Here is a 25,925-nt window from a genome sequence, read left to right on the forward strand (position 1 = left end):
AAACTATTAAAAAAAAAAAACAGATTTAAATTAAAACAGTTAAAAACTCACCAAAAAATATTGCATCAGAGGATCCAGAGACTTGCATCAAACACTGATGGAATAAATCAACATTACCATGGCGGCAGCTTTAGTGACAGAAGGGAAACACACACAATTGAACAAGCTCACACACCCACACAAAAACACACAGAGATTGTTGCTTACCCCACAATATTTGCATTGCCTGACATGACATTTTTGCACATAAAAAACCTCAGTATACACTCTGAGTGTATAAGTATTTATCTTGTGTCTGACTGCATCAAACCATGGGGTTGCTATTGCACTGTAAACACAAAACAAACAAAAATAATGCAGGAGTAAACAAAACCATGTAATAAAGCAAACGTTCAACTGTTAAGTTGACTTTCTCACCATGTTATGTAAATATTTTCTGGAACGACAATTGAATCAGACTGAATTATTTGAAACCTAATTCTTCTTTCGGCTCCCCTTCAAGGATCACCATCTCACCCTATCCTCTTATTTGACAACAACAATGTCCGTGTCCTCTTTTACTAAATCCATAAATCTCCTCTCCACTTTATCTTGAACATTTTCTATTTATCCAATAAACCAATTTTCTTATGTCCAAACCATCTCAACTGGATCTCTTTATCTCTAAGCTACACTATCCTTCTTATCTGCTCATTTCTAATCCTGTCCATCGTGGTCACTCCCAGCAAAATAGTCTCTAAACCAGGCGTGGGCAAACTTGTTGACTTGCGGGCCACAATTGTCAAAAAAAAACAAAAAAAACAGGCAGGCCGGGTCAGGAGCACAGAGATGGAGCGTTTGTGCGAACTAAGATAAATTACATGTAAAAGTCATGCATAAAGACTAAAATGCTTTTATCATTTTCTCTGCCATCTATTGGGGAAACGTGGGTATTACAGGAAAAAGGCAGAAGTACAATGATAATATAAATAAATGATGCAACTTAGTTGCCGGAGTTTGCCCGTGCCTGCTCTAAACCTCACATCATGGCAGATCTCACTATTGTCTTATAGACCTTCCTTTTCAACACTCGTCACTCGTCTTCATCCGGACCACCCTATCTCCACCCTTTTCTTCATCTCTTTTGTCCATTGTCCATTGGCCACGTGCCTAAATAGTTGATGCCGGATATTTAAACTCATGATAAGTAGATTAGATAAAATAGTGAATTAAAAAAAGTGATTCAAATTAATGAATGACGATTTGAAACTAGATAACCTTGTTATTAATTGGGTGGGGCAGTGGTGGCTTGGCGGTTAAGGAAGCGAACTTGGGTCCAGAAGGTTTCAGGTTCCAATCCACAAGCTGCAAAATTACCCCTTTAGAGTATGGCACTGTCCCCACACAGTGCTCCCTGGGTGATTGAGCTTCCCCCTGCTCCTTATAGTGATGGGCAAAATACAGAGGTCACATTTCGCTGTCACAATGACAAGTTGAAAAAAAAGAAAAGAAAATCAGCAGCTTTTCCGATGTGTAAAGATATGATAATAGATGGGATACATTTTAGTTTTTACTTTTAATGGCTACCCTGAGTATTCACGTGTATGGCTCAAGGATGCATGCTGATTTTACTTTTCCTACGTACATATTACACGCTGTCAGCCCTGCTGAGGGGCAAAATAAAGGAACACCTGCCACTAACTACTAAACCTAATTAACTAACTATCAACTTATTTCCCCATGCTTCCAGTTCTGTGTAAAATATGCAGACTGCCAAGATCAAACCCAAGCACTCATGGGGGAACGTGTAAATTCGACATCACCAAAGCAGTTATGTTGCTGTAAAGAAAGTGCGCTAGCCACATCTGCCATGTTACCAATAATAAACTATTAAAAAAAAAAAACAGATTTAAATTAAAACAGTTAAAAACTCACCAAAAAATATTGCATCAGAGGATCCAGAGACTTGCATCAAACACTGATGGAATAAATCAACATTACCATGGCGGCAGCTTTAGTGACAGAAGGGAAACACACACAATTGAACAAGCTCACACACCCACACAAAAACACACAGAGATTGTTGCTTACCCCACAATATTTGCATTGCCTGACATGACATTTTTGCACATAAAAAACCTCAGTATACACTCTGAGTGTATAAGTATTTATCTTGTGTCTGACTGCATCAAACCATGGGGTTGCTATTGCACTGTAAACACAAAACAAACAAAAATAATGCAGGAGTAAACAAAACCATGTAATAAAGCAAACGTTCAACTGTTAAGTTGACTTTCTCACCATGTTATGTAAATATTTTCTAGAACAACGATTGAATCAGACTGAATTATTTGAATTCTTCTTTCGGCTCCCCTTCAAGGATCACCATCTCACCCTATCCTCTTATTTGACAACAACAATGTCCGTGTCCTCTTTTACTACATCCATAAATCTCCTCTCCACTTTATCTTGAACATTTTCTATTTATCCAATAAACCAATTTTCTTATGTCCAAACCATCTCAACTGGATCTCTTTATCTCTAAGCTACACTATCCTTCTTATCTGCTCATTTCTAATCCTGTCCATCGTGGTCACTCCCAGCAAAATAGTCTCTAAACCAGGCGTGGGCAAACTTGTTGACTTGCGGGCCACAATTGTCAAAAAAAAACAAAAAAAACAGGCAGGCCGGGTCAGGAGCACAGAGATGGAGCGTTTGTGCGAACTAAGATAAATTACATGTAAAAGTCATGCATAAAGACTAAAATGCTTTTATCATTTTCTCTGCCATCTATTGGGGAAACGTGGGTATTACAGGAAAAAGGCAGAAGTACAATGATAATATAAATAAATGATGCAACTTAGTTGCCGGAGTTTGCCCGTGCCTGCTCTAAACCTCACATCATGGCAGATCTCACTATTGTCTTATAGACCTTCCTTTTCAACACTCGTCACTCGTCTTCATCCGGACCACCCTATCTCCACCCTTTTCTTCATCTCTTTTGTCCATTGTCCATTGGCCACGTGCCTAAATAGTTGATGCCGGATATTTAAACTCATCCACCTTCACTATCTTTACTATTTGCAGGTTTATCAGATGTGTGCAGTCTTGCTCCAGCTGACCTTCATCCTTTTTCATGCCAAAAAAAAAACCCATTCACATACGAGGAGAAAACTCCATACAGAATCCCATCAGTATTCGAATGGGCCTGCACCAGTGATTACGTCCAATAATTATCACTGTTAACATCGAATTGGAATACAATGACAGCTAAAATGTGCTCAATGTCACCTCCTGGTGCTCTAAGATGGGTTTGGAGAAGTTTTCGGAGCAGACTTGTTGCTGCCCAATGGTGCAGAACCCAGCAGTCCCTGCGCCCTGCACCCTAAACAATGACTGAGAACATGTATGGGTTAGCTACATTTGGGGGTTCAGGAATTTCTTAAATGGGTTTCAGTTATCATTGTATGGTATGTTCCTTAAAGCTGTGCTTTATTGCTTTATTGCTTCCACCTCAGGCATTGCTGATGCACTGTTGCTGAGGAATGACCATGGCAAGCATGGGCAAAGTGGAAAAAGTTATTGAACACACACAGAGTTCCGAGCAAGCCTTTGAGTAAATTTTTGCTTCGAGACACGAGTAAAGATGTGAGATACAGCCACGCTTACAGACGGCGACACTAGATGGCCGAGTGAGATACAGCCACACTTACAGACGGCGACACTAGATGGCCGAGCACCTGGAGCAGCACATGCCGCCTCACTCGACTTCCATAAGCATCTCTTCTGAACGTAGCGTTATCAGTGTGGTTTTCTCTCTATTTTGTGCATTATTCTTCATAGTGGTGATGAGTCCTAAGATGGGTCGTATCTCAAGGTTCCACTGTGCATAGAAAGGGAGTCGACTGTTAGTAATGTACAGAGCTCATTGGTGTGTTAAAATGTCCAATAGTTGGATCCCTGCAGCTATTTCACCCTAAGCCCAAGTGTGTGTCCACTTGTCTTTCTAGGAGCAGTGACATATTGCTGTTGTGAACAATAAACCATGCTGTATAGCAGGTGCACTCTGCTTATGTCGTTACTTTATCTGTCGTAGACATAAAAATATATGGATTCCACACAGTACAGTAGGTGTGATTGCAGCAATCCACTGCATAAATAAGAGTTGATCTGTGTGATCTACAGTATGTTTGAGTCTTTTTCATTTTTGTTCTGATGTGGATGTTTCTTTAAGCAGGTCTGGCACTCTCAGCCTGGATCAGTCGCTGCTCACATGGCAGCCTTGTCTGTGGCTCTGGTGCTCATGGCTCAGCTGATGGCTGAAAGTTCTAACCGAAGGCTGCTGTCTAGAAATTTCTCTTATCCAAAAATGACCAAGTCTAAAAATAAAAAGGCACACGAGTCTGGCAATATGAAAACACAGAGCTTTATTGAGTCACACAAAGTATAAAGCCTGAATGGTTTCTGCTGAAAAAACTTTTAAACACAAAATATTCACTTGGCAGCATGTTTTAGGACATAGTCTTGCATTTTAGTGCATTTCGGGGACTTTTTGCTGATTTTTGAAATATTTACATAAAATACCCTTTTGACCCCTGACTCATGGTTTTGGGTGATTTTTGAAATATTCATATAAAATACTTTTTGGACTTCTAAACACAAAATATTCACTTGGCAGCATGTTTTAGGACATAATCTTGCATTTTAAGGCATTTCATTTCGGGGACTTTTTGCTGATTTTTGAAATATTTACATAAAATACAATTTTGACCCCTCACTCATGGTTTTGTGATTTTTGAAATATTCATATAAAGTACTTTTTGGACTTTTAAAAATTAATTGCAGCAGAATAGCCTGGTTTTAGAGCTCCTCCAAATGTCTGAAAAGTAATGCTAACCGAATAGCCTGGCCTTAGAGCTCCTCTAGTTGACTAAAAAAAAGGAATCTCAGCAAAACAGCCTGGTTTAAAAGTTCTTCCAGCTGTCTTGAATGGAATGGTAGCCGATTAGCCTAGCCTTAATTCCCTTTTATTGTGTTTTTCTCTAATGGAGCCAGGGTCCTGTGCCTACTCAACCTCACCTGACTGACAATCAAATCCTTGCTAGGTTTCTGACTGTTTTAGAATAAGGCAAAAGCCACGGGTACTGAACTCACATAACTTCATGTAGAAATTGGGTGTCAAAGCTCCCCCAGCTGGTCAAGAAAATTAATTGCAGCAGATTAGCCTGGTGTTAGAGCTCCTCCAACTGTCTGAAAAGTAATGCTAACCGAATAGCCTGGCCTTAGAGCTCCTGTAGTTGACTAAAAAAAAGGAATCACAGCAAAACAGCCTGGTTTAAAAGTTCTTCCAGCTGTCTTGAATGGAATGGTAGCCGATTAGCCTAGCCTTAAAGCTCCTCAAGTTGACTAAAAAAAGGAATTGCAGCCGAATAGCTTGATGTTAGCGCCCCTAGCTGGCCAAAAGTAGGAATTGCAGCAGAATACCCTAGTGTTAGCGCTCCCCACCTGGCCAAAAGTAGGAATTGCATCAGAATACCCTTTCGTTAGCACTGCCCAGCTGGCCAAAAATGGGAATTTCAGCAGAATAGCCTAATGTTAGAGCTCCCCCAGCTGGTCAAAAGAAAATTATAGAAGCACTGCCACTCTTCTTTGTTTTATAACAAAGCTTTTGAAAAGAATACTTGTATACAATTTTATTGCATTTTTACTTTAAAGTTTTTATTTCCTTCTTTATAAGAGTAAACACTCGTTCCTAACAAAGTCAGTAAAACCAACAGAGAAGTGCAACGACAAGTAAATATAGCTGTGCAAAGTGTGGGTGGGTGCAGAGGAGCTGGAAAAGCTGGAAGACCTCAACGTGACAACACAGAGTGTACATTCAAACATGAAATGTGGTTAGAATTTCAATATTTAGCTATTTATAACATTACATTGATTGAATACTTTTTCGATTGATACATATACAATGATTTAAATTGAAATACAAAATGGGAAGAAAAAAATCTCGCACTGTTTGTGCGTGGCCTTCAAATAATAATTTAAGGAGATTCAAGCAATTGTTTGGCATCGTTTGAAATGTGCTTATTCTAGGTGAGGGATAAGAGTTGACTTAAACTGAGGCTCGGTAGACAGTAGGATTATAGTATTTCAGTCGGCCTTCAAACACCACAGATGGAACCAGGATTCCTGAGAATACAAAATCGGGCTATAAATAATTCCATTTTAAATACACTTATACACACACACACATAGAGAGAGAGAGAGAGAGAGAACTACTCATCCTTGACTGTGGCGCTGTGGACCAGGTTGATAGGGGCCAGCCTATCTCTTATGGCTCACACTGTGGTGACAGGCTCATTACAGCAGAGTTAGACTGAAGACCTTGGCGTGACAGTGCCAAAGTCATCATGGCCAGCTCCGGCCATCGCATTTATCCCAGCACAGTCCCCCCGAAACTTTACTCTCCATCGCAGCTGTAAGCAGTATTCACTCTAGTAACAGAGCACAATAAGACCCGAGCGTCACATTAGAACTGAAATTAATTAGAATTATTTTTTAAAAAAAGCCTATTTAATGTCCAGCAACGATTTCTATACAGTATATTAGCACTGATAGTTAATCATGAAATAAAAAAGTTGAAATCATTGGACAACGTTACAGCCTCAGTTTTAGTTTAGCAGCCTGATTACACACTCAAATAATTTAATTAAAAAAAAAAATCACCTATAATTAAAATATAATTAATAACACGATCAGAATGCAAGGTGTTGGTTTACATCTTTGTTTCAAAGGGGTGTTTTTTAACCAAAATTAGAGTCTCAAATAATCCAGTCTTAAGCGTATAGGGTTGGAACAGCAGACGTTGGATGTGGCATTTTAATGGTAACAAATACCAAAAATAAATTACGTGGTAAAACGGAAGACTGCTTCTGGGCTAGTTTTAACACTTAATTTACTGCAGCTTTTCCCAAAGATGTGCAGTTTATAATGGACAGATGCATGCAGGTGCATAAGTAGTGAAGTGTAATTGTTGTAGTCGTTGGGTCTTGATTCACTGGGAAAGCTGAGGTCAACCGCTCCATTTACCATTCAAGTACAAAAGCAATTCCTTTTGGCAGCTGGACTGACTTTTTTAGTGTTTTTTTTTTCTTTTTCTTTTCACTTCCAAGATTTTTAATCAGCATCATAATAATTAGAAACATGTTAAATGTGCCAGTATCCTAGATGAGAAACATGACAAGAACATAAAAACTGTAAATACACTTTGTAAATGATACAAGCGCTCAAAACAAACTTGTTGGCAAGCAGCAGTATATGTTTACATTCACAGGTTGTACGCCATACGTTGGATATGCTACATTTGCTTTCTCCAACGTAAGACTGACGCTTCCGAAATCTCAAGTTAAATCGCACCGGAACTTGTCGAGGACCTACTACTTTTCTCTGTGTACATTCATTTATTTATTTATATTCTCAAGTGTTATTAGCATGAGTGACTTATTTTGCTGTCAATGTTTAGGCATATTATGTATCTTCCATGACAAGCATGGCCTGGTGAGTGATAAGATGTATTACACTTGTGAGTTAATGTTGACTGTTGAGACAGTTTAGTAATGTATTCAGGAGTATGTTGAAGATGTGCCTTAAGTCTAGCAGTAACCAGTGACAATGTACAGAAAAATAGCCTGGTTTTAGAGCTCCCCCAGCAGTCCAGGAAGGAATTGCAGCAGAATAGCCTGCCATTAGGGCTCCCCAGCTGGCCAAATATAGGAATGGCAGCAGAATAGCCTGGGGTTAGAGCTCCTCTGGCTGGCCAAAAATAGGAATTGCAGCCGAATAGCCTGGTGTTAGAGCTCCCCTGCTGGCCAGAAACGGAATTACAGCAGACTAGCCTAATGTTAGAGCTCTGTGGTCTGGTTTGTTCTAAATCAATGATGACTGTTGAGACAGTTTGGAAAGGTATCCAGTAGTATGTTGAAGATGTGCCCTTAAGTCAATCAGTAAGCAGTAACAATGTACTCCTTAAGCCAGGGAGAATTCTCGCTCGCATCATTGTACCATAGTCTTCTGGTCATGCCTGCTACTGCTGGGTCCTCCTTTTAACTATGCTCATCTTGTTTGAGCACTGGAACTGCATTCTGAACTTTGCCAGGAGGAGAAGTACAGAAGTTCAGCCTCGGAAACAATAAACAGGATGAATTCTTTTTTAATTATTTTGGCTTCGACAACGTTTCCACTCAAGAAGTTGTTTACTTTCAGCGAGCACCATTGGCTATTTACACAGAAAACAAAGAGAACTAATACTTACACAAAGACAAGAACGTGTTGTTGACCGAAGCAGTTTAGCAGAGGGCAGCCGCGGTGTCTTGGTTGAGAAAGCCTCTCTCGGTCATCTCTAAATTACATAAACAAGTAGTTGTTGACTTTGGCAGGAAACGGCAGGCTCTGCCTGGTTTGTGGATTAGTGGGACAGAGGTGGTGAAAGAGTTTTAAATACCTGTGCAAATGTCGATGACCTTTCTGACCGCAGAAGAGTAGTCAAGTCCGTCAAATCCACCCTCCAAAACCTGGATGACATTTACACCAAAAGGTGTAGGTCAGGAGGAATGAGAGTCCCTTAACAGCTGAGCAATCCTGGGAGCTCTGTCCTCTCACTGGTGCAGTCAGGCTGTCACTATCATAGCCTTAGGCTTCGGAACAACACTGGTGCATCTTGGGATTTGAACAAATCAATACCTTTATTGCAACGACTGTGTACATGCATATATATAAACATATATGTGTCTGTACCTGTATCTATCAAAGTCATATTTAAAAGCCTTTTAACTGACATTGATTGATTGATTGATTGATTGATTGAGTCTGAATTTGGACATTGTTATTTTCCATGCCTTTGTTTTACTGAGTCTGAATTTGGTCATTGTTATTTTCCATGCCTTTGTTTTATTATAGCTCTTGCGACTGTTGATACCACCTGATGTGTTTGACTTGTGATCAGATATACTCTCCTCCTGTTTCTAGTACTATCTCCATGATCCCATACTTGATTCTTTGTCCTTCAAAAGTCTAGCCTTTTCCTTTATGTCTCCTAGTTTGACAAATTCTGTCCAGGTGCCTCTTCGTCCTTATCGTTAATTTTTTAATCCTCCATACTTTTTTTACCTTTATTTTATTTTTATATCTCCCTATCGTTCATTTTTTCACCCTCCATAATTTTTTTTACCTTTATTTTATTTTTATATATTAAATAATTAAGAATGTCCGTTGATATTGGTTTGCCGATATTATAGGGTATTAGCATACCGATATTAGCATAATGATGTTATATAAGTAAGACTCGATATCAGTTTGTTTGCTGATAATGAAAACCTGTTAACGCAATGTTTTCTGAGTTTTGTCACACAATTAAATGTGTCCTCTGCCTTTAACGCGAACTGCTGCAAATATCTGAATCAGTTGGTATTGGAATCGGAAACTAAGTGTTTGGACAATATTGGCATATCGGATATCGGCAAAAAGTTAATATCGGACATCGCTGTAAATACATCATAGTTTGTATTATATGTTATATTCTATATTAGTCTCTGGGGTTATTTCAGGTTGCTAGATATATTATTGATAACTATATTATACACAGTATGAGCCAGAGGTGTGGACTCGAGTCTCATGACTTGGACTCGAGTCAGACTTGAGTCATCAATTTGATGACTTTAGACTCGACTTGACCAAATGTAAAGAGACTTGCAACTTGACTTGGACTTTAACATCAATGACTCGTGACTTCACTTGGACTCGAGCCCTTTGACTCGACAAGACTCGATACTTTCTCCAAAACCCAAAGATTATAAAGTAAGTTATTAAGGAGCGCTCTGTATCTCTCATTGTGTATGTGTGTGCGTCTGTGTGTGTACGTGCTGTCGGCACAACATCCAATCAAATTAGACCCGCGTTGTTTTGATGCGATAATATTGAGCCAATCAAATTGCGGGACAACCAATGAGAAAGAGCTGTCGAACAATGCACCGGTTAGAGAAAATGATACCAAAGATCGTGTTGTTCGGATTTAAAAACTACGAGATGGTCAACAAAAAACGAGTGGCAGTGAGTGGACTCGAAAGGACTCGAAACAGAAACGGCAGGACTTGGGACTTCACTTGCCACTTTTCATTCTTGACTTGGATTCGACTCGGACTTTGCCTATTTTGACTTGAGACTTGATTCGGACTTGAGTGCAAAGACTTGAGACTTGCTTGTGACTTGGTCCCACCTCTGGTATGAGCATGCACTGTTTGGGTCTCAGGTAGGAGACGAAGTCACGTCTTTGATAACACCATTCAGGAGGACAGATCTGATCTCTTGGTTTTATGAGGGATTTTTATGAAGTGCACTTTCCCACCTGTTGTTTCTAAATAATTTATGCAGGACTAAAAGACAGAATTGGGTTAATCAAAACAGTAGGTTGATGAAATGAAATAATGGATCTTAGAGATGAAGGTGTGACATCACAAGTGAAAAGGAAGACAACCCTAAAGTGCAAGGAACATTAAGGGAGAAACATGATTTATTTATTAATAGACGGGCTCTCTAAGTTGCAGTTAGAGGCCTTCACACTATAAACATTTAAAGGGAAAAAATAAGGTGAAATCTGTCAATGTGTAACATGTCTAGGAATTCATATTTTATGAAAATTGATATGGTTGCTTGATGTCTAACATGCCTTAGGCGAAATACTTGATCAAGAAGCACAGCTGGCATCTCTACACGTTCTACGTGTTCGGAAGTTGTTTTGGGGTCTTTATCGGAAAATGGTGATTGGCAACACAAATCTTTTACATGTTTGAGCCAGAGTCGAACGCAGAACAGGTAGAAAGTGGAAATCCAAGATTAAACGTGGATATGAGGGAGTTGACAGCAGAGAATCTAAATGAGACTTTTCTTGTCTTGTTTTTTTTTCTTCTTCAAACAACTACGCTCACACAATTTGCGACAAACTCGAAACAGCTCGTTTTGAGACACATTTCTACTTAGTGGTGGAAACTGTCTCTTAAGGAGTAGACAGGCACTCCAGAGACACAAATATGTGTAGCAACCCTAGTCAATTTTGAATGCCGTATGTCAGCTTTTTTTAATGCTGCATTTCTGTTAGTTTGATTTTCTTTTACAATTTCTTTTTAAGGTTTTTGTTGTACTGTAAAAATAAGGGAGGGTGCATTTAGAATAAAATCTCCCCAGTGAGCTAAAGTGCTCCCCAGATCTACTTTGATCAATTTGAGCTGAAAAGAAGATGTTCTTTCCTTTCTTGCGACTTATGGGCGTATTGAAAAGCTACTTTTGTGATTATGGGTCTATACAGGCCATTTTTCTGGAAATCAATTGATATCCTGAATGGAGCACATTCAACCTTTAACTCAGAAAATCTTTATCTACAGCAATTATGTGAATCTTGTTTGTTGGCCAGAGCACTACAGGAAGTAATTTCTCAAAACAATTTTTCGAACCTTCCGCTGCCCCAAAAAGCTTCTGTCGTATAAAAACCACCGTTCTAGTTTTTGTTTAGTATTTGATAATTAACAATAGAATTCTCAAACTAATTTTATGCAAATTTCATAATAGGGATCATGTAAAAAATAATTAAAAAATCAATATAGAATGATTGGGGAACAAATGAAAGAAACGAAACAGAAACACATGTTCAGGGATCCTGTTTTCCCTACTTGTTTCACAAAGGTTGACAAAACCTTTGTGTTTAACTGAAGGCAAGTTCAGTCCGTTGAGACTGGGAACAGTTGTTGACATTTCATTAAATGTTGGAGAAAAACACCTGTCATGTAACCTGTGAACATTAGGCATGGGTATGGGTACGTACAACAACTCAATACCAGAAGAGAGAACTTTTCTATTCAGTTATTTTCATCTCAATTCAATCATTTTATTAAAAAAAAAAACAGGAAAACAGAATATTTCTTTCCATATATACAGTATAATACGGTTTTGAAGAAAGTGAAAGATAAACTGAAAAGCAAAAACAACATCTGTCCGATTCAGTGGTACCCAAATTTTCTCTGCTTTCTCCTTAGAAAATGCACAACTCTCTTGTCACCATTAATGTAGTTAGCTGACATTGTTAGCTACACCGTGCTATTGTTGGTGGCTGGCCTTCCATAGAAAGGGTTGTTCAATTCTCTGACAATTGAAAAAAAAAAAAAATTGGGTTCACATCTTTACTATCTATGGGAGAAATCTGTGGAAATGATGGATGTTCCCTGTCTTATTGCAATGTAACAACTGAGTTTGCAGAGAACAAGGTTTCAGAAATGTATCTTCATTTGAACAATCCACTCTCTTTGGACTGGACAGATTCTGTAATTTACAGAACCGGAGTGCAAGGCAGAGAGCTGTCAACGCATTCACTGAGGACCGAAAAACACTTGATTCATTTCAACCTGACTTGTTCTTTTCTTTAGCCTTAGTGCCGCTCTAGTGGGACTGAGGTATGTGTATAAAGGAGGTTATACCCAGACTGACGAGGAATTTGCGGTGCATTTGTACGAAATGCTCATAACCTTGACATATGACATTTTATCAGACTCTACCCACGAGTTTACCTGAAGAATTTATCAACTTTCAAGTTAAAGAGTTGAGACTTTATATTAAATACATAAATAGTGAGGGGTAAACCAACAGGCAGGTTTTAATCCTGATACCTTGGTACTATAGTTTGAGATTTTCACCACACAAATTTCAAGTAGAAGTATGAGGTTTTTGTTTTATTCATGTGGTGTTTTGTCATTTTTAGCATTAGCAATTAGCTCCCCTTCCTGTCTTGTGCTGTTCTCTAGGGTTAGTCTTTGCTAACGTTATGCTAATCCAGTCGTTCTCAGTTAATTTCTGTCATGCCCCCCCCCCTAGGGGGAAGAAAACGTTCCACGCCCCCCCCCCCCCTCCCCCCAATTGAAATACTGATATATTAAGAACCTAATAATTTGTATTTTCTGAACCACTGTATAAGTTGCTGCCACCTAGTGACTGGAGGCTTGTTTATCGTCCAAGCATTATTGCAGCTGTACACTTCTGTCCAGCGTGCCATTTTCCATTGGAAGCCCAACCCCCTGACCGCCCATGCACCTCACCACACTCCCCCCCGGGGGCCCGCCCCACTATTTGAGAAGTACTGGGCTAACATTATCCAGCTATTAACTTTGGACTAGCATCTTTTTTGGGGCTTTTCCAGTGGATGGAAACCTTTTGGGCTGCTTTAATTTCGAAAGGGGGAAATAGTTTGTTTGACCATCTAACGATAACTGAGTAGAATTATTTTAAATGATTTTATAGTGGTTTTTTTTGCAAGGAATTCTGTCCAGTACCTAGGGGGGGTTTTGCAAGGAATTCTGTCCAGTACCTAAAGAAAAAAAAATTCTAGTTGGGTTCACTTCACGTTTTGTTCATCTTCTCTCTTTTTGTTTGTTTCAGAAACAGTCAATCTAAAGCATATTCGTTGTGACTGCAGTTTTGAGTTTCAGCGTAACGGTTATGGATGGTGATTTTGATTGTAACATATGAAGCAGAACTCGCTCAAAGTGAATAAAGCTGAAGCCGACGAAAATAATCGAGGCATTCGTCACTGAAAATTTCCAGGGTCATTTTTAGCTCAGTCCATTTATAAGAACTTTACAATTAGAGCGTGCAGAGGATATTGTGAGATATCCATCTCATATCTTCTCAACTTTTTATTGCCCAAATGTTGCTGTTTCTTTTCCGACCATTAATAATGTCACACGGGACTTTGCTGCCAAATTGCTCATGTCATCCTGTGCACAACACAGGCATGTAAAACAAAACACGACTGTCTTTTTGCTTATTAAATGTGTAACTTTGGCGACTGTTAGGTATTAGGTAAGGTATTTTTGTTTGCGTTTACAAAACCTTTGAAAACACTGTAAAAATTGATTTCTTTTGAATGCACCTGGCAGTCGCACTGGAGCGCGGGGAAACAATTATACGGTTGCCAAGAGATTTGTTAAGATACATTTCCATGCACTGTAGCCAGCACCTTAGAGTTCAAGGAGAGAAAATCCATTTTTGATGGGTTCGTATATTTTTAAATTCACTTCATATCCTATTTATATTTTCACCAATGCTGCCCCTCCGCACGTCTTAATTATTAGCCTACCTCCGAGATGTGCTTGAAGCGTGTGGTTAGCGCTGCGGCTGGATGTTCCTCCAGCTTTGGGGGGAAAAAAAAATATGCACAGCAGTACATACAGTCAATTTAAATTGCTGTCAGCTTGTCAGAGTAAATATCAGTTCATCCTAGAGGTGTAGGGGAAAGTAGACGGCTAACGGAGTCGGGAAACAGAACGGAGGTTGACTTTGAGAAATTTGGTTCCTGAGACAGATGTTTCCAGTGTGTTTTTCTTTTTTTGTTTAGTTTTTTTTTTTTTTTTTTGCAAGTTGCCAAGCATTTTTCTGAAGAGGTCAAGGGACAAAAAAAAAGTGACTACGTAGCCAGAGTTGAGGATACTGCAGATATCACAATCTCCCAGGCACCCAATTAGTCTTCATACTGCTTTCTGAATGTTTAGCTTCCATGCTATCTGTAGGGCACAGTTGCGCGTGCATATGTTCAAAGGGGGATATTCATTGAGCTGGGGCTAATTAAATACATATCTTTGCCTTACTCCAGGACAGTTCTGAAGTACATTTTAGATTCCATTAGGTACTTAATGATCGCAGCGTGGACTGCCTTCTTTTCCTAATTTGCCTTGCGATTTCAACTCTAATAATTTAATAAACCTTGAGAGTAAGAGTGCAAGTGTTACAAGATTTTTTTTTTTTTTAGTTAAATTGTATCTTTAACTTTATTTTTTGACAGACCTGTGAATAATCTCACACATACACACACACGTATGTATAATTACCTATTTTAATACTTAATATAATAATAATGAATTATAACTAACTATTTTAATAATAAATTGTTTTTCCTAATAAGATTAGAATTTAGATTTGTCATTTTGTTTTTTTTTTATTTTTGACAATTTTTTTTTATCATTTATTCTCTGCATTTTCAAACGTAGATTCACATTTTGTGCAGCTTTATTATTAGAGTTATTAATGTATACAAAAAATAGCTTAAACATTGGTAATTTAATTACGAAGCTCTTTACATAAAAAAGAATATGTCGTCACTTTGTGGGGAAAACTGTAAAAATCCCCTTTGCCATTGCAACACTGGTTTTTGGTTTCAGGTCTCAACTGTAGGTTTATTTAAAAAATATATCATGCTGCTGTCATTACTCACTGTCAGCTTTACAGTTTTTTTCTTCCACTACCTTGGCTCCCACGAAGACTGATCTTACCTACATTTGTCTCATAACATGAACAGGCTGCTTATGTGCAGCTCTTACATTTACATTCATTGTAGGGACATTTATTTTTTCTGGAACACCTACCTGACTCTCTGACACATCATTAATTTTCTGCATGTTTATTTTCCCAGGTGTCGAGAAGGCTACCAGGGAATTCGCTGTGACCAGTTTCTGCCCAAGACCGACTCCGTCCTGTCTGATCCAAGTAAGTCCATTTTTTCACCACCATATCCTCGGAAACATATGGCACATCGTTTACGCAAGTGGCGATGTTATATTTTATCATTCAGAGTAAATGTCAGCTTTTGTAAAAAGACATTTAAAAAATGCAGTAGACGGTATTGCTCGTGCTGACCGTGATTCTATGATTTCCTACTACAGAGTCTCAGCTCTGCAGCTTAAGCTTTATACCATACCGACAAACATATAACACACTGATCCTGCCAACAATTGCAGGACCCTGTATAGAAATATATACTACAGTGGGTGTTGCATCCAGATGGAGCATATTTTATTGTGTTCCATTTTTATCTTGTTTAGGAATTTATTTGAAATGAAATACACTTTTTTTTTTACCCCTATGTTTTTAATGCTGATCTGTATACCTCAGAGCAGGGGTCACCAACATGTTGCACCTGGTGGCCCCCATTGTCTACCTCAGGTGCCCGTGGGGTGTGTTCTAAAAGTGCAACTAGTCAACAAGAGGGTTGCAGAGAAATTGTACTGTTACTGTGCTTTTCGAATCAGTTACACTCGCAATGATATTTAAATGAGGTGAGAGCACACACTCACAATGATATTTAAATGAGGTGAGAGCACAAGTCCCCAAACCTCAGTCTGCTAACGGGGACCGGTCACTGGGTCTTTTGCTACCAGGCCAATAATCCAGCCAATGATTCGATAATACAGTGGTTCTCAAACTGTGGTACGCTCACCACCAGTGGTACGCGAGCGCTCTTTAGCGGTACGTGAGGAAAATTCATATTTTCACCTTTACATTTTCAATTGAATATATCTGAAACATATCATGCACAATTAATACAACATTTAAACATAAACATCTTTATAAACATCTCTCCTGTGTGGTGGAAGCTAACAGTGCTGCTATATTCTAATGTTGGTCATCATGGTGGTACTCAGAGGACTCAATGTTTTCTCAGGTGGTACAGAGTATAAAAAGTTTGAGAACCACTGCAATAATACATCTGCATTCTATTAGTGTGGGAGTCCGTTTGAGTATTGTTTTTAAATGACTGATCCTTAGCAGTCCTTGACTGGTGACCTATTCTTGGTAATAAATAAATAAATAATCTGGGGAAGAAAATCCCAGAGAAGACCATTGACCATTGACATTTACCTCACCACTAGTTACTTAATTGTCTAAATGTATTTATTAGGGAGTGTCTAGTCTCAGTGAGAGGTTTTTCATTAAAAGATCATTTACATTTTTTAGTTCTCAATTAGTTCTCCTAATTTTAAGTAGGGGCCCTCATTAAACCCCTCTGGTTTAATGATTTTATAAAAACATTTTTTTAAAATGAATAAATAAATAATGTGATCAATGGGGAGTCTTGCAGGGTTGAAATTCCACATACCTTAATAACTGATGTGTTTTAGTCCAAAGGAGATTGTTTAAATATATCTTGATGGACTAAAGTATAGTGCAGGCATGGCCAAACTAAGGCCCAGGGGCCGGACGTGGCCTGTTCAGCTTTTTAATCCGGCCCGCCAACCTTGTCTAAATTAGATAATTAATATATATAATATATATAATTATATAATTAAATATAAATTATATAATTTATATTATCAGTGTACTTCTGCCTTTTCCCTGCAATACCCATGTTTCCCCAATAGATGGCGTAGAAAGTGTTTGGACAATAACAGCATATCGTATTTTGGCAATGCCAACTTAACAAGTCCATTGACCTGTGGTAAATAGTTAAAATTTTAATATCGACAAGGTGTTTTACTTTTAAACCAATACTTTAATATTAAACATAAATTCAATAGGGGTTTTTTGGCCTAGGTTTCTAGCTGGGTCTTTTTTTCTTTTTTTATACTAATCCACATGACTTCTTTTCACTTTCACTCTTTGGTGAATTTCCATATAAATTGCCTTGAAATTTTAAAGTTATTACAAAGGGACAAGGTAGTGAAAGGGAGAGTTGTGCAAAATCTCCCCCATGGTTAACTCCAAATCATTCTGATTGTGGCATTTTTGGATTTTGAAAAAAGTTCTGCTTGTATAGAAATTCTCTTATTACTAGGGATGTCCGATATTAACGTTTTACCGATGCCTATATTGACAAACATCTCAGATTGAAGAACAGAACAGTTACTAATGTATGTAGCCGTTTGGGTTAAAGGCAGAGGTCACATTTCGTTGTGTATGCTGTGTTCTGATGACGATAATTCACTTTCACTTCAAAACTATTTTTTTGGTCACATCATCTGAGTGCAACCCAGGCATTGCGTTATCGGGTTTTCATTATCGGAGTCAAACGCTGATAACAATTCTAACCAATATTACATAAATTATGTTAATATCGGTTGGTCAATATTGTCTGACATCCATATTTTTTACTTTTTTATAGGGTCGATTGTTTTTTGGTTTTTTTTAGGGTTATTTTGTCATCTTCCAATGATTTGGTCCAGTCTGTATGACCTGCCAACAATAAGCTTATTTAAACCATCATTTTCGGGTTCACGTCTTAGACCAGATATCAGCGTTCCCTCCAACACCATGTTCTATCTCTACCTGTTTTTGACATTTTTCTTGAGTTCCTGGGTAGGCATCTACTGCAGGCATTATACCTGATCCCCTCTTAAAATGTAAAACACTTTCCTGTCTAACTCAATCTCTAACACTCAGAAGGATGGAGGCTTGAATGGTGCAGCGTATAAAAAGGTTCAGTGGAAGGGCAAAAGATACCGTGGAAAGGAAATAGAAATAAATCTATGCTCTTGAAATTAAACACACACACAAAAAAAAACAATAACAATATCCATATTTACTTGACAGGCATGGAAATACTAAATCTCATAGGCTTTGGTAGCAAGAAGGGGAGACGATAATAAAAAGAGGTTGCTCAGCATGATACAGCAGAGGTCATTTTAAATCACTGTGTCGACTTAACCCCCATTTGCAGAAAGCAAACAGGTATTTCAAAATATGGTTTCATATTCTGTTTTCACAAAAGGCAAAAGTAAATAATGTATTTTAATCTTTTTGATGTAACTTATGTTATATGTATTATATTTTACGTATTATGTGGTTATAGTGTTCTTGATGGAATTGTTTAAAGCATCCCAAATTATCGATAGAGATACTATGGTATCTCTATGGATGGATGGATGGATGGATGAATAGATAGATAGATAGGGAGATAGATGGGTAGATAGATAGATAGATAGATAGATAGATAGATGGGTAGATAGATAGATAGATAGATAGATGGGTAGATAGATGGATCGATAGATAGATAGATAGATAGATAGATGGGTAGATAGGGAGATGATAGATAGATGGATAGATGGATAGATGATAGATAGATGGATAGATGGATAGATGATAGATAGATGGATAGATGGATAGATAGATAGATAGATGGATAGATAGATAGATAGATGGATGGGTAGATAGATAGATGGATAGATAGATGGATAGATGGATAGATGGATAGATAGATAGATAGATGGGTAGATAGGGAGATGATAGATAGATGGATAGATGGATAGATGGATAGATAGATAGATGGATAGATAGATGGATAGATGGATAGATGGATAGATAGATGGATAGATGGATAGATGGATAGATAGATAGATGGATAGATAGATGGATAGATGATAGATAGAGGGATAGATAGATAGATAGATGGGTAGATAGGTAGATGATAGATAGATGGATAGATGGATAGATGGATAGATAGATAGATAGATAGATAGATAGAAATCAGCATTGATCGGCTTGATATTGGTCAAAATTTCAGGATTGAACATAGAAAAAACAACATAGCCCATCTGATCCAATACCTACGCCCAAATGCTCAACTTAACTTTGCCTGACATGCTGTAAACAGGGACAGTATCACATCAGTTTTGGCAGCTTGAAGCACGGTAGTTCACACGCAGCACGTTTTCTTGTTTAGTGGAATCATGGTCAAATTGTCAATGTCCCCAAGAAAAGTGCCATTTACGAGAAAAAGAAACAAAGGACAAAATGAAAAGTCACCAAACGTTAGCAACAACATCCAAAGAAGGTTTCGTCATTATCAACTTGTTAGATTTGTGGTGTTGCCTTCTGTATGATAAACTGAGTCCACCACAGCCTGACAAGTTGTCAATAGTAACTTGATTATCCAGAAATGTGTGATTTTTTTCTTCTCATGTTTCTACCTTAAAATTCAATTTTACCACAAAAAAAAAAAAATCTTATTTCTGTTGTTACATTTCATAGGCTGCACATCACTGTGGGGAAAAAAAAAGTTTCCGAAGCTGCAGCAATACATACTGTACTAATTAGGGGTTTCTTTTTCAGGGCTGAATATAGCACTATTTACAGCCGCCTTTTTCAGCGTTTCGAAGTGCACAGCAGAATAAGACGCTATAGTTTGTCATAGACACCCCTCTCCTGTCAGCTGCAAACCAAAACTTTTTGCAGTCATTTTTTTTTGTGTGCTTACTTTCTGACCTTCACTGAGTTCATACTCAGCTTGCCACATTAACCCTCCCGTTATCCATAGTTTTTGTACACACCCCGCATGAGCAGATAGATGGAGCGGTTGTGTGAACTGAGATAAATGACATGTAAAAGCTAAAATGCTAAAATGCTTTTAGCCTTCTCTACGCCATCTATAGGGAAAATGTGAGCATTGCAGGGAAACAACAGAAGTATAATCCCAATACAAACCAATTATCAAATTTGGACAAGTTTGGCGGGCCGGATTACAAAGCTGAACAGGCCGCACCCGGCCCCTGGGCCTTAGTTTGCCCATGCCTGATCTAGACCCAAAGGGCAACACAAGGGTTCAAACAGGAGATAAGAACACCCTCCAATGGTTCATAAGAACCCCTCACTGAAAAGCCTCATGTTTTGTTTTCACGCATCTTAAACTTGTCCATTTTATGCCAGCATAGGAGCGAAATTTTGTGTGGGGAGAGGTGGGGGGGGCTCAGCGGGCAACAGCAAAAGCTGAGAGAGAGAATTAACAATATTATTAGATATTCATTCCACACCGCCTTCAACCAATCTGTTTTTTGCCAGTCTCTTATGGCGCTCGCCCCCGTTTCGGGAACCTCTGACTTAACAGCGTCATAATGGCAGCTATTTCTGTGAGACGCAGGTGGTGAAAATAATCAAAAGGTTAAACATACATATACTGTAGTTTAGTGCCCTTCTGTTGCGCATGTAGCATGTTGGTTCCCAAGTTTTTTTCGTGCCCCATCTGTATATAAATATATATCACTGACAAAACAAAATGACTAAAATTACACAACTGCTTTTTTCAATTGGTAATTGTGACAATTACTGAGAGAAAGAAAAAGAAGAAATGCACATTGATTGTAGTAATTCATCTTGAACATCATATCAATCTCCCTGTCTTTCTTAATAGGTGCATGGGAACAGCTTCAGATTAAATCATTAATGCGATCATATTTTTCACAATATGCTATTTATATCCTTTTTGGGTTTTGTGGGCATAACTTATTGGTCCGTCTTGTCAGCCGGGGAACAATGAAGATGAAGAATATGATATTAGTCAAAGTAGTTCTGATTGTCTTGGAAATTGGTGGTTTTGACATGCGTATCCACCAGTTATAGATCATTGATGACAAATCAGAATGAGGCAGGAGAGTGCAACCCTCCCACCTTGAAGTAAAACGTTATCATTCTTTATTTGTCCCATATTTGTATATGCGTGATGTAAAATCATTCATGCACACAAAAGCCAGCAACTGAATGCTTTCAGTGAATAATAATAATAATAGATATAATTATTATTATTATTATAAGTACTGATGGAACTTCCGTGCTGTACTCATACCAGTGTGAACGAGAGTGAATGAAAACAGTGCATGTGTCACTTTAATCAATTTCAGGGTAACTTACTATAAACAGGCTTTTGTGCTGCAACCCCCCCCCCCCCCCCCCCCCACCCTCCCCGCTTAACGTAAAATTAAACTGATCCATTCATGTCATGTGACCACTGACTAGTAGCACTAGGAGCAGTGTCTTCATGTGATCAAGTCGGTAGAAGGTACCAACCGCCCTAACCGGGATTCGATCTTGCCCAGAAGGTGAACCCTGGGGTTCCACACCAATGACAGAGACATTGATTCTGGGCCAAACCGCCAGACATTGTCTTGTTATGACTCATATATTATGAAAAATGCATAGTAATGTTGTTAAATGGCCAGTATTTGTTATATACAAAAACACATAAACTTTCGATATCAGTATCGGTATCAAAACAAATTGCCAAAAAGTAATTGGTATCGGATTGTATCGGTATATAATTTCCAAATATCTCGGTATCTCCCATCACTAATGTATTTGCAGGCGTCAAATGAAAAGACAGATTTGTATGTGCTTCTAGTTCTAGTTCTAGTAAATAAGATCACACTTGATCTGGGATTTGCTGGCAAGTTTTACTTAAAGTAAAGTCTTGGGCTACCTGGACAAAAAGGCTCAGACTGACTGTCGCTTCCCAGCTTGCTCCTAGCAAACATCTGCTCCCTGTGCAACAAAAGGGTGTGGGGGCAGAAGCAGGATAACAGTGAATACAGTCCCAGGGATCAGAAGAGAGATGGTAATGTGGGAGTGTATGTGAATAACAGATGGTGTGGAGAAGTGCAGGTGGCTGGAGAACACAATGATCAGTGGACAGTGAATTTCTGATGGTAATGCAGAGCATTTTGCACCGAGAGAATTTCTGCTCAGTGTTTCTGTTCAGTGTTTACAGAGCAAAAGCTGAGCTCCACTATTTTAGATGACCAGGCGTCCCCTAGTGGCTAGAACTGTACACAGGTGAATCATATCTGTTTCAAACTGGAGTGTGACGGGACATCGCTGTGGTTTTTAATATTCCAGAGTCGTAACTAGTTACATCAGCATTTGGACTGAGAGTATTATTCCAACCACTTGCTGCACGACTTATCCTAAAAGAAGAGCCCTTGATCAGCAAAGAAGTATGGTTCATGCTTAGAGCTTGATCCACTACTTGGACTACAGGTGATGCTGAGTAGGAGGGTGGCAGATACCCACAGATTCCGACTGAAGCTGGGGGACTTCTGTTCGGATGATGTCGTCCAGCAGTGAAGGGTATATTTACAGCAACATCACGCAAGAACAAGTCCCACGCTGTTCAGAGACACCCCCAAGCTCTAACTCCAGAACTCTGGCAAAACCTGGGCTGGACATGCCCCACTCTGTGGCAGCAGAGGAGGACACGTCTATTTCTGTCTCAGTCTGAGGAGGATGAGTCCAAGGAAGGCAGCAGGACGAGAACACATCTTGGAAGGTGTTGATCATCCGAGCTAGGAGATGTGTTCATGAACATCTTCAGCCCTGTCCCTTGCCTGCGCTTATGTTCCCTCCAAGTCCGTCACCGTCATGCCCATTCCAAATAAAAACCTTGTGACCTGGTTAAATAATTTTTGAGGTACTGCACTCAACCTAGTTGAGATACAGGATGATAACATCTACTTTGAACAAGACAGAAATGCTCCAGTGATGATGTCATGGATGTCATTCTCATAGTCCACTCCAGGGCTAGGGATTCCAAAGAGACCAGCAGACTCCAGAACTCCACCTAAACCAAACCACCTCTGTCTGTATTTCTATTGGAATCTCTTTCACAAACTACAGTAGAATTTCGTCCAAACTTTGTCTCACCGTTATATACCATAAAAGCCCAATCCCTTTCTAAATCTTTTCAATGCCATGCTGAAAATCTGTGTTTGTATAATGTACAAAGTTCGGTATGTCATCCAAAATCCAAAAAGTAACTTCTACAGAGGTAATTGTCATTAGCGACATTACAGTGTGGTAAATGAACTACATTGTTCAGAACTGGTCGTAAGAACTAGGTATGGCTAGTCCGATAATGATCAAAAATTTAAAAAAAAAAAACAAAGCCTGTCTGATCTCATATCTAAGCCCAAATGCTCAACTTAACTTTGCGCGACATGCCGTAAACAGGGATGCTATCGCCTCAGCAATCGCATGCTGGAGAAGAAAAGAAGGATATGGGACTAAGTATCAGCAGACACTCCAAGTTGCGTTATCGGTATTAGACATGTAAAAGTATGCTATTGAGCCATCCCTAATAAGAACCGCACAATGTAACTACGGAGTACTCTTACCATCACTTCAGAACATTTACACCTCGGAGAGCGCACACATCACTGTAGACAATAAGCCGCTCTACACTTTCGCCTTCAGAAAGACACTAAGTCCAGAAGTAAAAATCTGACAGACAGCTTCTACCCCCAGGGCATCAGACTCTTGAACTCCACTCCAACAATCGTTAACAGCTGTAGTTACACACTAATCTGTTCCACAGAGCACTGGGCACTTTACTCTTAGAGGCTTTTGATTCACCAACACTTTGTGTGCAATGGTCAATTATTTTAAAAAACCTGTCTTACTTTGGGTTTGATTTAGTTGTCTTTTATTTTTTGTGATATATTTCTCATATATTCTATATAGAGAGAGAGTATATTCTATATATATATATTCAAATATGAATAGATAGATAGATAGATGGATAGATGGATGGATAGATAGATAGATAGATAGATAGATGAATAGATAGATAGATGGATGGATAGATGGATAGATAGATGGATAGATAGATAGATAGATGAATAGATAGATAGATAGATAGATAGATTTGCAGATAGAAGAAATCCCTTTGAAAGAAAGATGGATGATCCGTCGCAGTCTTCAAGGAAAGTGTCTTTTGATAGACTCAAGAGAAATTCAGAAAGACGGATGGTTGTGGCTTTGCTTTGATGACAAACATGGCCACAGTCATGGTCACGACCATCATGGTCCACTACCATATCAATCCCCACTGTGATCAGTGTTAGAGAGCAAGATGTTTTGTGCAACACACAGGCAACAAACTGATAATCACTACAGAATATCTCATTGTCATTATTATATCTCGACAATAGATCTGTTTTGACTCCCAGAGGTTAGGTGCACTAAACATACAATTGTAACTACTAATAAAAGTAATACCTTTATAAGAAGCATGTAGCCTACATTTAATGCCCGGAGCATATAAATCACAGGTTGATGATTGTTTACAGTTTTTTATGGATGACAAGGAGCTAAAGAAACACATCAGGCGAGCCATGAGATTTTCCCCCAGTTGAAAAGTCATTTTTCTGGTCATTCCAACACCATGTTAATGCAGCATCAACAGATTCTGGTGCTGAGGTGGTTGAAAATGTTAAGATTAACAACAGGAGTGTCTGAAATCGCTTTACATGAAAATGTTCCTACAGTAGAACTTGTCAGATAGTGGGGCGCGTCCCCCAGGAGAGACATAGTGAGGTAAGGGGTGTGTGAAAGGAAACCAAATGTTTAAGCATTAAGTAAATAAACTGAACTTGGAGATTGTTCTTAGGTGTTGCATATGTTATCTCAGTTTATGTTATTGATGTATTTTGATAATGAGGTGATTGTATGCAGAATGCTGGTGCCAGCAACTGGTTTGTAGAGATGAATAAATGCATATTATCATGCTCTCAATATTATTTCAATTCATGGGGCCATGAAAAAAAATGTCTGTCCCCTAGAGGGTCATGACAGAAAATCATTGAGAACCACTGTCCTCCACTAGGAATGGTAAATAATAACTTATTGTAATTTTTTTTATCGAGAATGCTAGAAAAAATATATACATATTTGTCTCTTTGACTGTATAGTACCCCCCAGGTAGAGTAGAGGATGATGTACAGAAGTAACTATACCATAAAGACGAGGATGTAGGTGAAAGGACAACCTGAGGAATAAATATGGAGAGCTGTGGATGGGTTCTTGTTGCAGAACAACATGACACGACCACACGACGGTCGGTTGAAAGAAGCTAGTGGACCTATAGCAGGGACATCAAACTCATTTGGGTTCGGTGGCCACATGCAGCCTGATTGGATGTCAAGTGGGCCAGACCAGTACATTTATAACATAATTACCTATAAATAACAATAAATCCATGTTTTCCCCTTTGTTTTCATGCAAAGAAGTACAGCTATATAAGAAAACATTGATATCTTTTTATTAGAATTGAAATATCATTTGAAAAAACATCACCAGCTATATAAGAAATATCATTTGAAAAAACATCACCAACATGAAGTGTTTGTGCATTTTCTTTTACTTTCAAAATGCATCAAGCGGCCAGTATTGAACCCCCTAGCAGGCCGATTTTGACCCACGGGCCGTATGTTTGAGTCCCCTGACCTAGAGAGGAATCATGTCCGGAGAATTCAGTGATTGAACAGAGGACTGTGTGAAGATGGTGCAGAATTGGTTTAGAATAAGAGTTGACATCAGAGCAG

General features: G+C 38.7%; 1 protein-coding gene and 1 long non-coding RNA gene across 6 annotated transcripts in view; one reads left to right on the forward strand and one right to left on the reverse strand.

The window, feature by feature from the left end:
* The window catches only part of nrg3a (neuregulin 3a), a 280,899-nt gene that overhangs the window by 214,172 nt on the left and 40,802 nt on the right, over positions 1 to 25,925 (forward strand). For all 4 annotated transcript variants that reach the window (XM_025060603.1, XM_008322588.3, XM_025060601.1 and 1 more), the window contains one exon: positions 15,479 to 15,552. In XM_025060603.1, coding sequence (XP_024916371.1) covers positions 15,479 to 15,552 — 74 coding nt within the window. The remainder of the gene's footprint in view (positions 1 to 15,478; positions 15,553 to 25,925) is intronic.
* LOC112487804 (uncharacterized) lies at positions 5,036 to 8,644 on the reverse strand. Of its 2 annotated transcripts, none has more exons than XR_003051253.1 (3): positions 8,477 to 8,644; positions 8,288 to 8,374; positions 5,036 to 8,117 (listed from the first exon to the last, which is right to left on the reverse strand). It is a non-coding gene; the product is annotated as an uncharacterized LOC112487804 (long non-coding RNA). The 2 variants fall into 2 exon arrangements; XR_003051252.1 differs by having other exon boundaries at positions 5,036 to 8,122.

The sequence above is a fragment of the Cynoglossus semilaevis genome, chromosome 12 (assembly GCF_000523025.1).
Source record: "Cynoglossus semilaevis isolate Cse_v1.0 chromosome 12, Cse_v1.0, whole genome shotgun sequence".
Classification (NCBI taxonomy): domain Eukaryota; kingdom Metazoa; phylum Chordata; class Actinopteri; order Pleuronectiformes; family Cynoglossidae; genus Cynoglossus; species Cynoglossus semilaevis.